The sequence below is a fragment of the Meles meles genome, chromosome 10, assembly GCF_922984935.1.
Source record: "Meles meles chromosome 10, mMelMel3.1 paternal haplotype, whole genome shotgun sequence".
Taxonomy (NCBI): Eukaryota; Metazoa; Chordata; class Mammalia; order Carnivora; family Mustelidae; genus Meles; species Meles meles.
Window position 1 is genome coordinate 99571266 of NC_060075.1, and position 12450 is coordinate 99583715.

The window sequence follows — 12450 nt, forward strand, 5'->3', positions numbered from 1 at the left end:
TACATCCCTTTTCCTGATCTTCTTGTACACACTACTGACTTCTAAATATATTTGATATTTTGCTTACCTTTGTTGCTCATGGTCTGTCTCCTCCCCTGTAAACTAAACTCCATGAGAACAGAGAATCTTGTCTGTTTTCCTTTCTGCTGCCTAGAGGAGTGTAGCAGGCAGTCAAGAATATTTATTCATCGAATTACTAAATCTCTCCTTTCTACACTGGGATAAAGGCATACAGTCATGAAATTCACACAACGGCTACAATTTCATTTTTTTTTTTTATTTGTGGCACTAAAAGACACAGGGAGACAGCATGGTTTAAGAGAGACAGGCTGAGGCTCTTGCCACACCGGAAAGGTGAGCGATTGTCTTCAGACAATGCAGAACAAAGTTTCCATTCTACGGGACACCTTGATCTGAAACAGTTGTGAAACATTAAAATGATCTCACTATATTTGTTGTTCCATTAAGAGAGGGATTTTATTTCATGAACTCCTCTTGATTTCTATTTATCTCTTAGAGAGCTCTTTTCAACGTAACAAAAGGCTTTAGAGAGAGATGTGGAAAACTATCGCTGTGTCTAAACATAAATACCGAGGGCAGAATTCTGGGTGTTAAGAAAAGCCTTCCGCATGATACACCCCTGTATCAAAGGTGCCCAGACTGAACCCAAACCGTGAAATACCAGCACAGTTTTGATCCAGTCGTGGTGACATGCAAGACACCCAGTGTCCCTGCTCTTGGTCCCATGGAGATTTCAGAAGGTTCTCAGGGCAGTCACCAGGCTCCATATATAGCCCTCCCAGGGTTGGGGGGGCTCATTCTACTTCCCAGCCTGCTGGGGACGCCTGCAAAGTGGGGCACGGACCTCTGCACCAATGCCTTTCTGACCTCTGTCACTGCCACCCTTGGAGAATCAGAAACACCTGTTCAGACATCAAGTGTGATTTTATTCTGGGTGATAACTGCTGATTTTTTAAAAGCTTAGTTGGTCGGATGATGGTCTGAGACCCTCCGTGAGGTGGTAATCCCACATTTATGAGAGATTAAAAATCCAGTGATTTCCTTACTCAGCGAGGTCATCTTCCGCTCCTTTCTTGCTACCGAGAACATCACAGAGTGTATTTCATTCAGATTGTTTCAATTGGTTTAAACATATTTCCTAGGAATTCAAAAGATTTCAAACAGCTATGTGGTCTTAACCATCTTTATGGTGTAAAATCTCAAAGTTCCAGAATCAGTCTAAGGTCACCATAATTAAGGGTAGCGCTGGGCTCCAGCATTTATAACCCCATTAACCTGCCAACAAGAATAGTTTATTGGCAACTTGAAATATTCAGAGGCAAACACATTTCCTTGGCACACACGCCACACAGCTGAGCAGCACCTTGCCCTCCCTTGGAACCATTTTGCAGGACTGAAAATCAATTGTGTGAGTTTGGCCTGTAGACAAGAAAGTTCACCAAATCTCAATGCCCCCTGCCACGTGGAGTCCTCGAGTGGTGACTGGACGGCTCACAGGTGGGTTTCTGCCACGATCTAATCTTCTCAATGATTTATACGAGCAAGGGCACCTATGGTGGAAAGAGAGCCACAGTTACTCAGGGGACCTGGAGGAGCCAAAGGGCTTGGCCCAGGGCGTGCAGTTCTGGGTGCTAACAAGCTAAGTTCAAGAACATCCTTGCGATTACTCTTCCAGCCCAAGTCTCTACATCAATACCTGTTCTACTTACAGCACCAAGGAGAACATTTCTGGAACACAAACATGCTTAATGACTTACAGTGACTTGCTCCAGTCAGGTTTCTTTTTTTTTTTTTTAAGATTTTATCTATATAACAGAGAGGGGGAGAGAGAGAGAGAGGGAGAGGCAGAACGAACACGAGACGGGAGAAGGTCAGAGGGAGAAGCAGACTCCCTGCTGAGCAGGGAGCCCAATGAGGGACTCAATCCTGGGACTCCGGGATCATGACCCGAGCAGAAGGCAGACACTTAACCCACTGGGCCACCCAGGAACCCCGATAGTTCTTTTTCAAGGAAGAAAGTATGAAACTGCTGGAGAGCTGTAGCATATTCCCCAGGTCTCCGCCATTCTGCTAGAGCCCTCAGCTGCCCCCAGCCCTCCCAGCTTCTGGGATCTGCTGGGGTCTTTCGCTCCTCTGGACAGGCTTTGCATGTGGGATTTCTCTGTTGGGGATGTATCTTTCCAGCTGGAAGCTATGAGTCATTTGGGAATTGGTGTACATACTATCTCTAGGGAGAGGCTCTCCTGACCCAAGCCCTTCTCAGGGCTGATGCAGTCACCCCTCATTCTGTCAGCAACCCCAGTCTGCTGCCATGTCTCAGACTCCCTGCACCCTCAACTGCTGCAGACTGGCTCACTGAGGAGGAACCATGGGATTCTCACTCCCTCCTCTGGGCACAGACCTTACTGAGTGCTCAGTATTTGTGGCACGAATGAGTGAATGCACAGGCATGACCCCATTCCCCTGGATGCATAATCTCAAACTTTCACTCTTAGCTTCATACAGAATCCTCCTGTCCAACTGCAGAAAACCATATTTGTAGAATTTCAAAGGAGTTATTTCAATGGCTTTAAAGCTAAAATTAGGGGCACCCAGTTGGTGGGTTGGTTAAGCATCTGACGCTTGATTTTGGCTCAGGTTATGATCTCAGGGTTGTGAGATCGAGCCCCACATCAGGTTCTGTGCTCAGCCCGGAGTCTGCTTAAGATTCTCCTTTTCCCCCGCCCCTCCCCCCACTCAAGGGTGTGCTCTCTCTCTCAAATAAATAAATCAATCTTTAAAAAAAAAAAACAAAACAAAGGCTAAGGTTCAATAGTTTCCAGTTTGAGGAAATTACAAATAAAACTGTTATGTATATTGCATGTGAATACAAGACTATATATTTACATTTGTTTCATTTCTGTCGGGTAAACACCTAGGGGCAAGATGGCTGGATCACGTGGTAGTTACAGCTGTAACTTGAAGAAAGTACCCATTAGATTTCAAGTAGGGGCGCCATTTACATTCCCGCTAACAGGTCGTGAGAGTCCCAGTTGCTCTCCATCTCGTCGATATTCTGTACTGTCATTTTCTACTAAAATTGTAGCCATTTTAGTAGGTATGCAGCGGGAATCTTGTCCTTTTGACTTGCGTTTCAATAATCAAGATGTGGAGCATCTTTTCATATGTTTATTTGCATCTATGTATCTTCTTCAAGTATTTATTCAAATGTCTTGCCCATTTATTGACTTGTTTGCTTTCTTACAGTTTCTCTATGAATTCTAAACATATGCCCTGTATCAAATAAATGTGTTGCCAACATGTAGTCATAGTATGAGGCTTGCATTTTAATTTTCTTAATGGTAAGTTCTTTTGAAGGGCAGAGGGCTTTAATTTTGAGGGAATCCAATTTGTCAAGTTGCCCTTTTATGGACTGTGTTTTTGGTTTCAAATTCAAGACATTTTTGCCTAAGCCAAGGTCATAAAGATTTTCTCATACATTTTCACCTAGAAATTTTAGTTTTTGGTTTCAGATTTAAATATATAATTAATTCTGAGTTACATGGTGTGAGGTATGGATCAAAGTTAATTATCATGCATAAGAATGACAGCTATGGTTGCTATGACAGTTTTGGAAAAAAAAAATGTCCTTTCTCCACTGAATTTTCTCTATACCTTTGTCAAAAATCAGTGGGTCTATTTGTGGGCTCTCTATTATTTTCCATTAGCCTTTCTGATGTCATTACCAGATTGTGTTAATTACTTTGGCATTGTTATAAGTATTGAAATAAAGAAGTGATAGTCCCCCGACTTGAATTTTTTCGACTTGAATTTTTTTGACTTGAATTTTTTCAAAGTAGTTTTGACTATTCTAGGTCTTTGCATTTCTATCTCAATTTTAGACACAGCCTGTCAATTTCTAAAAAGAGCCTCCTGGGATATTGACTGGGGCTACATTGAATTTACAGTCCAATTTGGGGAGCATAGCCATATTGAATTTTCAAATAGGAGTTAGCCGTCTATCCATTTAGGTCTTCCTGAAATTCTCTCAGCAATGCTTTGTGGTTGTGTACATCTGTAGTCGAATTCATCCCTAAGTATTAATATTTTTGATGTTTTCGAAAAATATTATTTTAAAAAATCTAGTTTATGATTGTTCACTGCTAGTACTTAGAAATACAGCTGTATTTGTAATGCTGCTATATCCTATAACATTGCCAGATGTACTTAATAAACTTAGAATCTGTCCATAGATCCCACTGAGTTTTCTAACATTGACCATCGCATGGTCTATGCAATAGGGATGCATTCCTCTTGCAATAGGGAAGCATTCCTTCCCCTCTTCCTTCCTTTCTTCCCTCCCTCCCTTGCCTGCTTACAATGTTAGCACCTCCAGCATCACCTAACGCTGAACAGAATGCAGATATTCTTGCTTTGTTTCTGATTCCAGGGAGATGTATTCTCTCTTCCATCATCATCTATGATGTGGACTGTGGGTTTTCCATCGATGCCTTTTATCAGTTATTTTTTTTCCTACTTTACAGACGTTTTTATCAAAAATGGATGTTGAATTACCAAATTCTTTTAAAGTGTCTATTGAGATTATTGGGGTTTTTCTCTTTTTTTGTTGTTCATATCAACCCAACCTTGCATCCCCACTTGAACATGACATTACTCTTGTTACATGTAGTTGGATTTGATTTGCTAAATTTCAATTTGGGTTTTTTTGCATCTATGTTCATGAGGACTACTGCTCTATAATTTTCTTTCCTTGTGATATCTTTGTCTGGTTTGGGTATCAGGGTAACATTGTTTTTGTAGAATGAGGTGTGGAGTCATCTCTCCTCTTCAGGAAATTCTGAACAAAATTTCTAGAAAGTTCAGACGTTCTGCTCGGGGAATGTTACATGTTTGGTAGAACTCACCAGTGAAGTCTGCTGGGCTTGGTGGCAGTGTTTTGTTTGTGTCTGTGTGGGTGAGGGAAGGTTTCTGACTTGTAATTAAATTTCTTTAATAGATACAGGGCTACTTGGATTATCTATTTCCTTTTGAGTGAGCTTTCATAGCTTGTATCTTTCAAAGAATTCATCTATTGCATAAAGCTGTTCATAATGTTGCCTTATTATCCTTTTTACTATGTGTAGGATCTGTAGTGATATTATATCCCTCCTTCCTGATCTTGGCATATTGTCTTTTTCCCAATAAGCCTAGCTAGAGGTTTGATCACCTTTATTGGTCTTGTGAAAGAGTAAGCTGTTGGTTTAATCGATTTTGCTTTATTATTTTTTCTTCTTTATTTCATTGCTTTCTGCTCTGATCTTTGTGATTTATTTTCTTCTGCTCACTCTAGGTTCAATTTTTACTCTCTTTTCCTAGTTTCTTAAGGTGGAAGTGAGGTCATTCACCCATGGTCTTTCTTCTTTTCTAATATAGCAATGTGCTGCTATAGCTTCTCCTCCAAGTACTGATTTTATAGCAGCAAACACTTTATGTGTTTTAATTTACATTTCATTCAAAATACTTTGCGGTTCCCTTTTTGAGTTTTTTCTTTGACCCATGGGTGATTAAGAGTCATGTTAATTAGTTTTCAAATATTTGGGATTTTTCAGAGATCATTTGTCATTGATTTCTAATTTAATCCTGTTGTGGTCACAGAACATACACGGTAATATTTGGATTCTTTAAATATAATTATATTAACTGTTTCCATATCCTCATCTGCCAATTTTAACATCTGGGTCTACTTTAGGGAGGTTTTCATCAATTCATTTCCAGCATACAGTGTTTCATATCCTCCTGCCTCTTTGCAGCAACGGTAATCTTTGAGTTGATGCTTGACACTATCAATTTTACCTTGTTGGGTGCCAGATATTTTTGTCTTCCTACAAATATTCTTCAGCTTTATTCTCGGAGGCAGTTATGCAGAAACAGTCTGATGGTTTTGCGTGTTGCTGTGAAGAGGTGCTGTGCAGTGTGAGAGCCACGCAGAGTCCTCTAGTCTAGCTGTTTGAGCTCCAGGTGCTGCTCCTTCTTACACTATCATGTGACTCTGTCCTGGCTTCACAAGCACGTGCCCCTCACCACTGCACTGACTATTCCCACGGGCCCTCTGCAGGCCTCTGGAATTCTTTCTCCATGATGCAATTTGCTGTTTAGGGCTCTGTGCTGCACACCTTAGCTGCCTCGGTGACCCCAGACTCTCAGCTCTGCTCCCCGGCTCAGGGAGTCTGCTGGCCACTGCTGATTTCTTCTTCTTGTACAGAGGCTGGGAAGCTTCCTATCCCTCAGGCGTCCCGTTTCTTGTTGCCTGCTGCCCAGTGACTTAAAAAAAAAAGTTGTTTCTTACATTTATGAGTTTTTGGTTATCTCAGGTGGGATGGTAATTCCAGTCCCTGAAACTACGTCTTGACAATAAGCGGACGTTCCCAAGGATTCGAAGACAGGAGAGTTGAACATGTTTGGAAAGCTCCTTTTTACTCCTTTTCCTATTGCTCTGCCAGAGGTGTGGACTGGCCCATGTCCCCTGCTCTGGGCTACCTCCATGTCTTCTATCTTGTCCTCTCTCCAGGCTCGTCCCAGGCCCTCCCTTCTCCAACCAACCCACTGCAGCCAGTGATACTCCTCTTCTGAGCCAGATAATGCAAGCAGCCCTCAGTCACTCCAAAATACAGGCACATATAAGTGTACGCATGTGCGTGGAGACACACATATCCCGAGAACCGGGAATTTAAAGCAACTACTTCAGTTTTATTCTCCCCCAATACTTGTCCAAAACCAAACCCAAACTCAGTGGAGGTGAGGACTATACAAATGAGCTTTAAACTCATCAGTGCCCTTAAGGTGTGTGGATTTCACCGTCCAAACATTTTATCTCAAAAACGATCATAACAAGTATGAGCCTCTCATAATATGCACACTAAATTATTTTGGAGCAAGGTGTACTGGTGTTTATAATTTACTTTAAAATCCAGAAAAAATAAAACTTTGTGTGGGTGGGGAGGGGGTAGATGGGTGGATAGATATGCTAAGTGAAGTCAGTCAGACAGAGAAAGACGAATACTGTATGATCTCAGTTATATGTGTAATCTTAAAATCAGATGCATAGAAGAAGAGATCAGAGTTGGGGTTACGAGAAGCAGGGAGTGGAGGGAGGGGAAACTGGATGAAGGCAATCATGGTACAAATATCCAGTTATAAGACAGAGAAATACCAGGGATGTAATACACAGTGTGATGCCTGCAGCTCACACGACTGTCAGTCACAGAGGGAAGCTGTTTAGAGAGCAAATCCTAAAGTTCTCATTACAAGGGAAAAACACTTTTTTTTTTTTTTTTTTGGTAACTCCATGACATAATGAATGTTAACTTACTGTAGTGGTTATTTCAAAATATATGTAAGTCAAGTCATTGTGCTCTATGTCCCCAAATTATACAGCGCTCTATATCAATTATATTTCATAAAAGTAGAAAAAACAGAGGTCCCTGGGTGGCTCAGTGGACTATGCATCCGACTCTTGGTTTTGGCTCAGGTCGTGATCTCAGGGTTGTGAGGTGGAGCCCTGTGTTGGGCTCTGTGCCCAGTGGGGAGTCTGCTTGAGATTCTCTCTCCCTCTGTCCCTCCCCCTGCTTGCACACATTCTCCGTCTCATTAAAGAAAAAAAATGGAAAAAATAATGATGCTTAAAAAAGATATTATTCATCAACACTTAAAAACAGATGCAAAAGCAATGGCCACGGTCGCCAAACTGTGGAAAGAACCAAGATGCCTTTCAACGGACGAATGGATAAGGAAGATGTGGTCCATATACACGATGGAGTATTATGCCTCCATCAGAAAGGACGAATACCCAACTTTTGTATCAACGTGGATGGGACTGGAAGAGATTATGCTGAGTGAAATAAGTCAAGCAGAGAGAGTCAAGTATCATATGGTCTCACTTATTTGTGGAGCATAACAAAGAACATGGAGGACATGGGGAGATGGAGAGGAGAGGGAGTTGAGGGAAACCGGAAGGGGAGATGAACCATGAGAGACTATGGACTCTGAAAAACAACCAGAGGGTTTTGAAGGGGCGGGGCGGGGGGTGGGAGGTTGAGGAACCAGGTGGTGGGGAATAGGGAGGGCACGTACTGCGTGGAGCACTGGGTGTGATGCAAAAACAATGAACACTGTTACGCTGAAAATAAACAAATAAAAAAAAAAGAAAAAAAAAAACAGATGCAAAGAACGTGTGCAGAGTTCAGAGCGCACGCTCTGGAGTCTGACCCTGCATGCAGGCTGGGCGAGTCTCGGGGATTGCCTGGCTCACCAGCCCCTTCCCATCGGGGGCTGGTGGTGTCGGCGCATCTCTGCAGCACAGCAAGCAGCGGACAGTCTGCCACATGCCTCACTCACCACCCACCCCCAACATCCTTCCTTCCGCTGAGCTTTCCAGTAGACGAGTTGGGGTGACAACCGAATGAGGGTTTGGGGTGGGGCCAGAGATGGCTCCATGTGCCTCTGTCACCTAAAGTCAGGCACCCTGGGAAAAGTCACCTTTGGAGAGCGGTTCCATGCTGCTAAGGCCGGTCTCTCAGGGTGCAAAGTGTAAGGGGTGGGGGGGGGGTTGGGCTGGTGGGGCAGTTCGAGGGCAGGGTTGTGAAGCTGGGAGGGGCTGGCCCTCACCTGCTCTCCTGGTGGTAAGCCCCCTTCTGTGGGCCAGAAACCTGAGAGCTGGAGCCCTGGGCTGGCGAGTGAGTGAATCGATGGCTGGTTTGGAGACTTGATTGGAGACCATGCTTGCCACCACCAATATCAATATGATGGATGAATCCAGATCTGGAAAATCCTCAGCAAATTAAGGCCATATTTAGAAGAGGAAAGGAAAACGCCTCAGTGTTGTATAAAAATGGGAATTGCACGAGAGCAGCACTAACATGCTCTGGCTCAGATAACAATTCACAACAGGGAACCTGCTGGTTCCGTTAAGCACAGGTGTAGCATAAACCATACTGATGGCCAAATTTAAGCCAAGTCAGTAAGTGACCGCTCTCTAGGCTGAGGCGAGGGATAGCTTTGCTTCCTGAAAGATCCTCTTTTGTTTTGTTTGGACAAGAAGAAAATCAATGAAGGGACACAGCTTAGAGTTTGAGGCCAATCCAGAAAGCTGTAAAAATATCCAAGCTTCATGTTGTTTTCTCGCCGGCCGAGGAGAATGATGCTTCTATGGAAAGAGGTAAAAGGGACAGCGAGGACAGGGAAATGGCATCCAGGGGGAGGAAAGGAATCATCAGAGCCACAGAACTCGCTTGTAAGCTCCCGTCTCCCAGAGGGGACAGGTGAGCTCTGGGGTGCTGATGAGCTGTTGGGCAACTTTGCGGACTGGGAACGGGACCAGTGAGGAAAGACACAGATACAAAGAACTCCTCTAAATTTCCAAAGGAAAATATGGTGGTTTTTCCAGCTTGAGGTGGATTCTTGGCGAGATGTTCTAGCGATGATGGAGTAGACGAGTGATGGGCGTATGGATGTGGGACATGCTGTGTTCCTAGGTGGGAGCCGGCAAACATGGCTGGCAAAGGGTGAGTTTGTTCTCTCTGTTCCTCGTCTGAGTAACTTGTACCGAGTGCCCACTGTGTGCCAGGGCTGGGGTCCAGTCTGATAGGAGGGGCAAGCACCAAGCATGTGGCATTGGTTATTCCAGAAGTTAGAGCTGTGCTTTGATCCTAAGGGACCTGGCAGGATGCTGTGAGGGAGGGAGCCAGTCCAGCCTGGGAACTGAGGGGGACTCTTTGAGGGTTTGTCCTTCATGCACACACATGTGGGGTGAGTGCGGGGTGGCTGGTAAAACATGGGGGCAGTGTGCCAGGAGCAGGGGGTGGTGTTTGTAAGGGCCCTGGGCGGGGAGGCCACTGCATTGGTGGCTTCTTAGGACAGGTTCCACATGTCCCCCTGCAGGGAAGAACAGGTCACCTAGTAGATCCGGACGGGGCAGAAGGAGCACACGGCAAGAGGCAGCACAGCCGGAACGGACCCGTCTGTGTCTCTGAACTAGTCCATCTAACCAAAACCTACTCCCGGTTCACAGAACGAGCTGCCCAAAGCTGGCATGGGAAGGAATTCTGGCTCATGTTGGGTTTCCTGTTCGGACACAAGACACTGTTTCTGGCCACAGGAACGTGGCTTCTCTGACCCTCCAGGGAAGACATCTTCTGGCTTGGAGGAAAGAGGTGTGCTGCTGCTCTTGGTTTCTGTCCTGGCGTGGGGGTCTCCTGGGCACTTATGGTGATGGTGTCACCTGTCTGATCATGTCTCGTGGGGGTCTGCGGTTGAGGCCAAGCATCGACACGTGCGAGGTCGGCATTGGTCCTTTCCCGCACTAGGAGAGTGTGCCTGCGTGGAGTTGGGTTCAGCATCTGCACCCACCTAGTTAAGGCCCGGGGTGAGTCATGGCATCTGTGCCCCGCTTGCCTGTCTGTGGGGTGGAAGCCACAGCCTTCACGCCCAGGAAGGTGACAGAGCACGGGCCTGGAGGAGAGCCAGGACACACCAGGCAGCGGCTCTGGGGTGTTCATCCTATCCCTGGCTTGGCGAGAAGGTTCCACGGTCAACAACCGACTTCACTCCCTCTCCTTCCGGCCGAGAGCCCATGAAGGCACAGACATGGCCTTGTTCACCTTTCTGCCATGAGCAGGACCACAGGCCCTGGACCCTGGGGTTTTTTTAGGAAATGCTTGCAGAGTGTGAATGTTTTAAATCTAAACACAGATGCAGAGGGGGCTTGGAGTTCATTCCAGGCTCCCGAAAGAATGCATTGAGAACAGACCACGGAGGGCTGTCTGATGCAGACAGGTCCCCCCGTTCCTGTGAGTGTGGGACGGAGTCTGGGAAGGAAGTGGGTGCTGGGCTGCCCATTTGAGCCCTGCCCTCAGGCACAGCAGGTATGCCCCTGGAGAAGGACCCACAGATGGAGTGGGACTGCAAACGCTATGACCCAGAGGTGGAAATTTCTCTGATCGCCACAAATACAGAGGCAGAAAAATTATTTCATCCACACCGGGATGGCAAATGTACTTTTAATTGCCTTGAAAAATGACATTTTTTTTTTTTTTTTAAGTAGGCTCCAAACCTGGCATGGAGACCAACACAGGGCTTGACCTCACAACCCTGCAATCAAGACCTGAGTGGAGACCAAGAGTCAGATGCTTAACAGACTGAGCCCAGTATGTGCCCCAATGCCAGTCACTTTTCAGGCGATTATTCCGTATGTGTCCAACGGACCCTTTTGTCTTTTACCGTAAGTAGCATCTCCTGCCAATGCAAACCTTGTCTTACAGATGGGGGCACTGATCATCCGAGTTTTAGTCCCGGCCCTCCTGACCTGGAGCCCTCACCCAACACGCGGGGGCTGGTGAAGGAGGATCCGCACAAGCTGAGTGCCTACGGAGAGCTCGGCCCTCCCTGTGTGGACCCCGGAGCCCTGCATTTATCACTTTTTCTTTAAGGTTCTACGACTCTAACAGCCCAGAAGGGAAAAGGAAGCAGAAGAAATAGTAAGCAAAGTGTAGATGATTTGAGATTCACCTGCTGTAACACACCCCACAGAGCATGTGTGGCAAAGCCAGCGGAGATCCGTAAGGTCCGCAGCTGGCAGAGAAGTGCCATTTAACCAGGCTTGCGAGAATACACAGGCGGGCACGTGGACCACACAGGGCCTGCCCTCCAGGGCCCCATCTCCATCAGCAGGTCTTACATGAGTGATTCTGAGATGCAGAGTGCAAGGGTCCCAGGGTCACCGGGTAGAGCAGTGACCCAGTCCTGTACGTTCAGCTCTGAGGTCATCCACGCACATGGCAGCACAGTTGGGCAGAGCGGTGACAGAGAGCAAAGGGACATGGTCCCCCGTGTCACACTTCTCCTGGTCACTTTTGACCAAGGGCATCTTGTAAACTGTTCAGGCCATCTAAGTCTCAGCCGTGCCGTATAAATACGACGGTGCAGACCTTCCCGGGATAGATAAGGCAGGTCACAGCACCTCTGCTCATCCAAGAAACAACCCACCGGAAGGCTTTCGAATGCAGTTTGAAGCCACAGAAAGCAAGCAGTGATGGTGAGAGAGAAGAGCCTGGCGTCAGCCGCAGCCAGAACTCGGTGACCCGGGACCTCTCCTGCAGCAGCCCTGGTCCCGAGCTTCGGTCCAGATGCACACAGTCCCAGCTGCGCCTCCCAACGCCCACTTCCCCCGTCTGGCCCTACCCTCCTCTCCACCCAGTCCCCAGCATCTCTTCCTGCCTCCTTTCTCATGGCACAAACAACTTCCAGCTCCTCCGCACAATTCCCAAACTTGGATTTTTCTTTCTTTCCGGAATCCGAGCCTGAGGGTTGGACTTGCTGTGGTCTCCCACCGCCTAGCTGTGCGGGCCAGCTTTCCAGCTCTCTGGGCCCGGCTCCCTGGACAGGGTGACAGCTATT

At 46.3% G+C, this 12450-nt stretch overlaps 1 protein-coding gene across 5 annotated transcripts in view; it reads right to left on the reverse strand.

The window, feature by feature from the left end:
* Positions 1 to 257: 257 nt before the first annotated feature.
* The window catches only part of COBL (cordon-bleu WH2 repeat protein), a 260852-nt gene continuing 248659 nt past the window's right edge, over positions 258 to 12450 (reverse strand). For all 5 annotated transcript variants that reach the window (XM_046020837.1, XM_046020832.1, XM_046020833.1 and 2 more), the window contains one exon: positions 258 to 1571. In XM_046020837.1, the coding sequence (XP_045876793.1) occupies positions 1554 to 1571 (18 nt within the window). In that variant the 3' untranslated portion in view covers positions 258 to 1553. The remainder of the gene's footprint in view (positions 1572 to 12450) is intronic.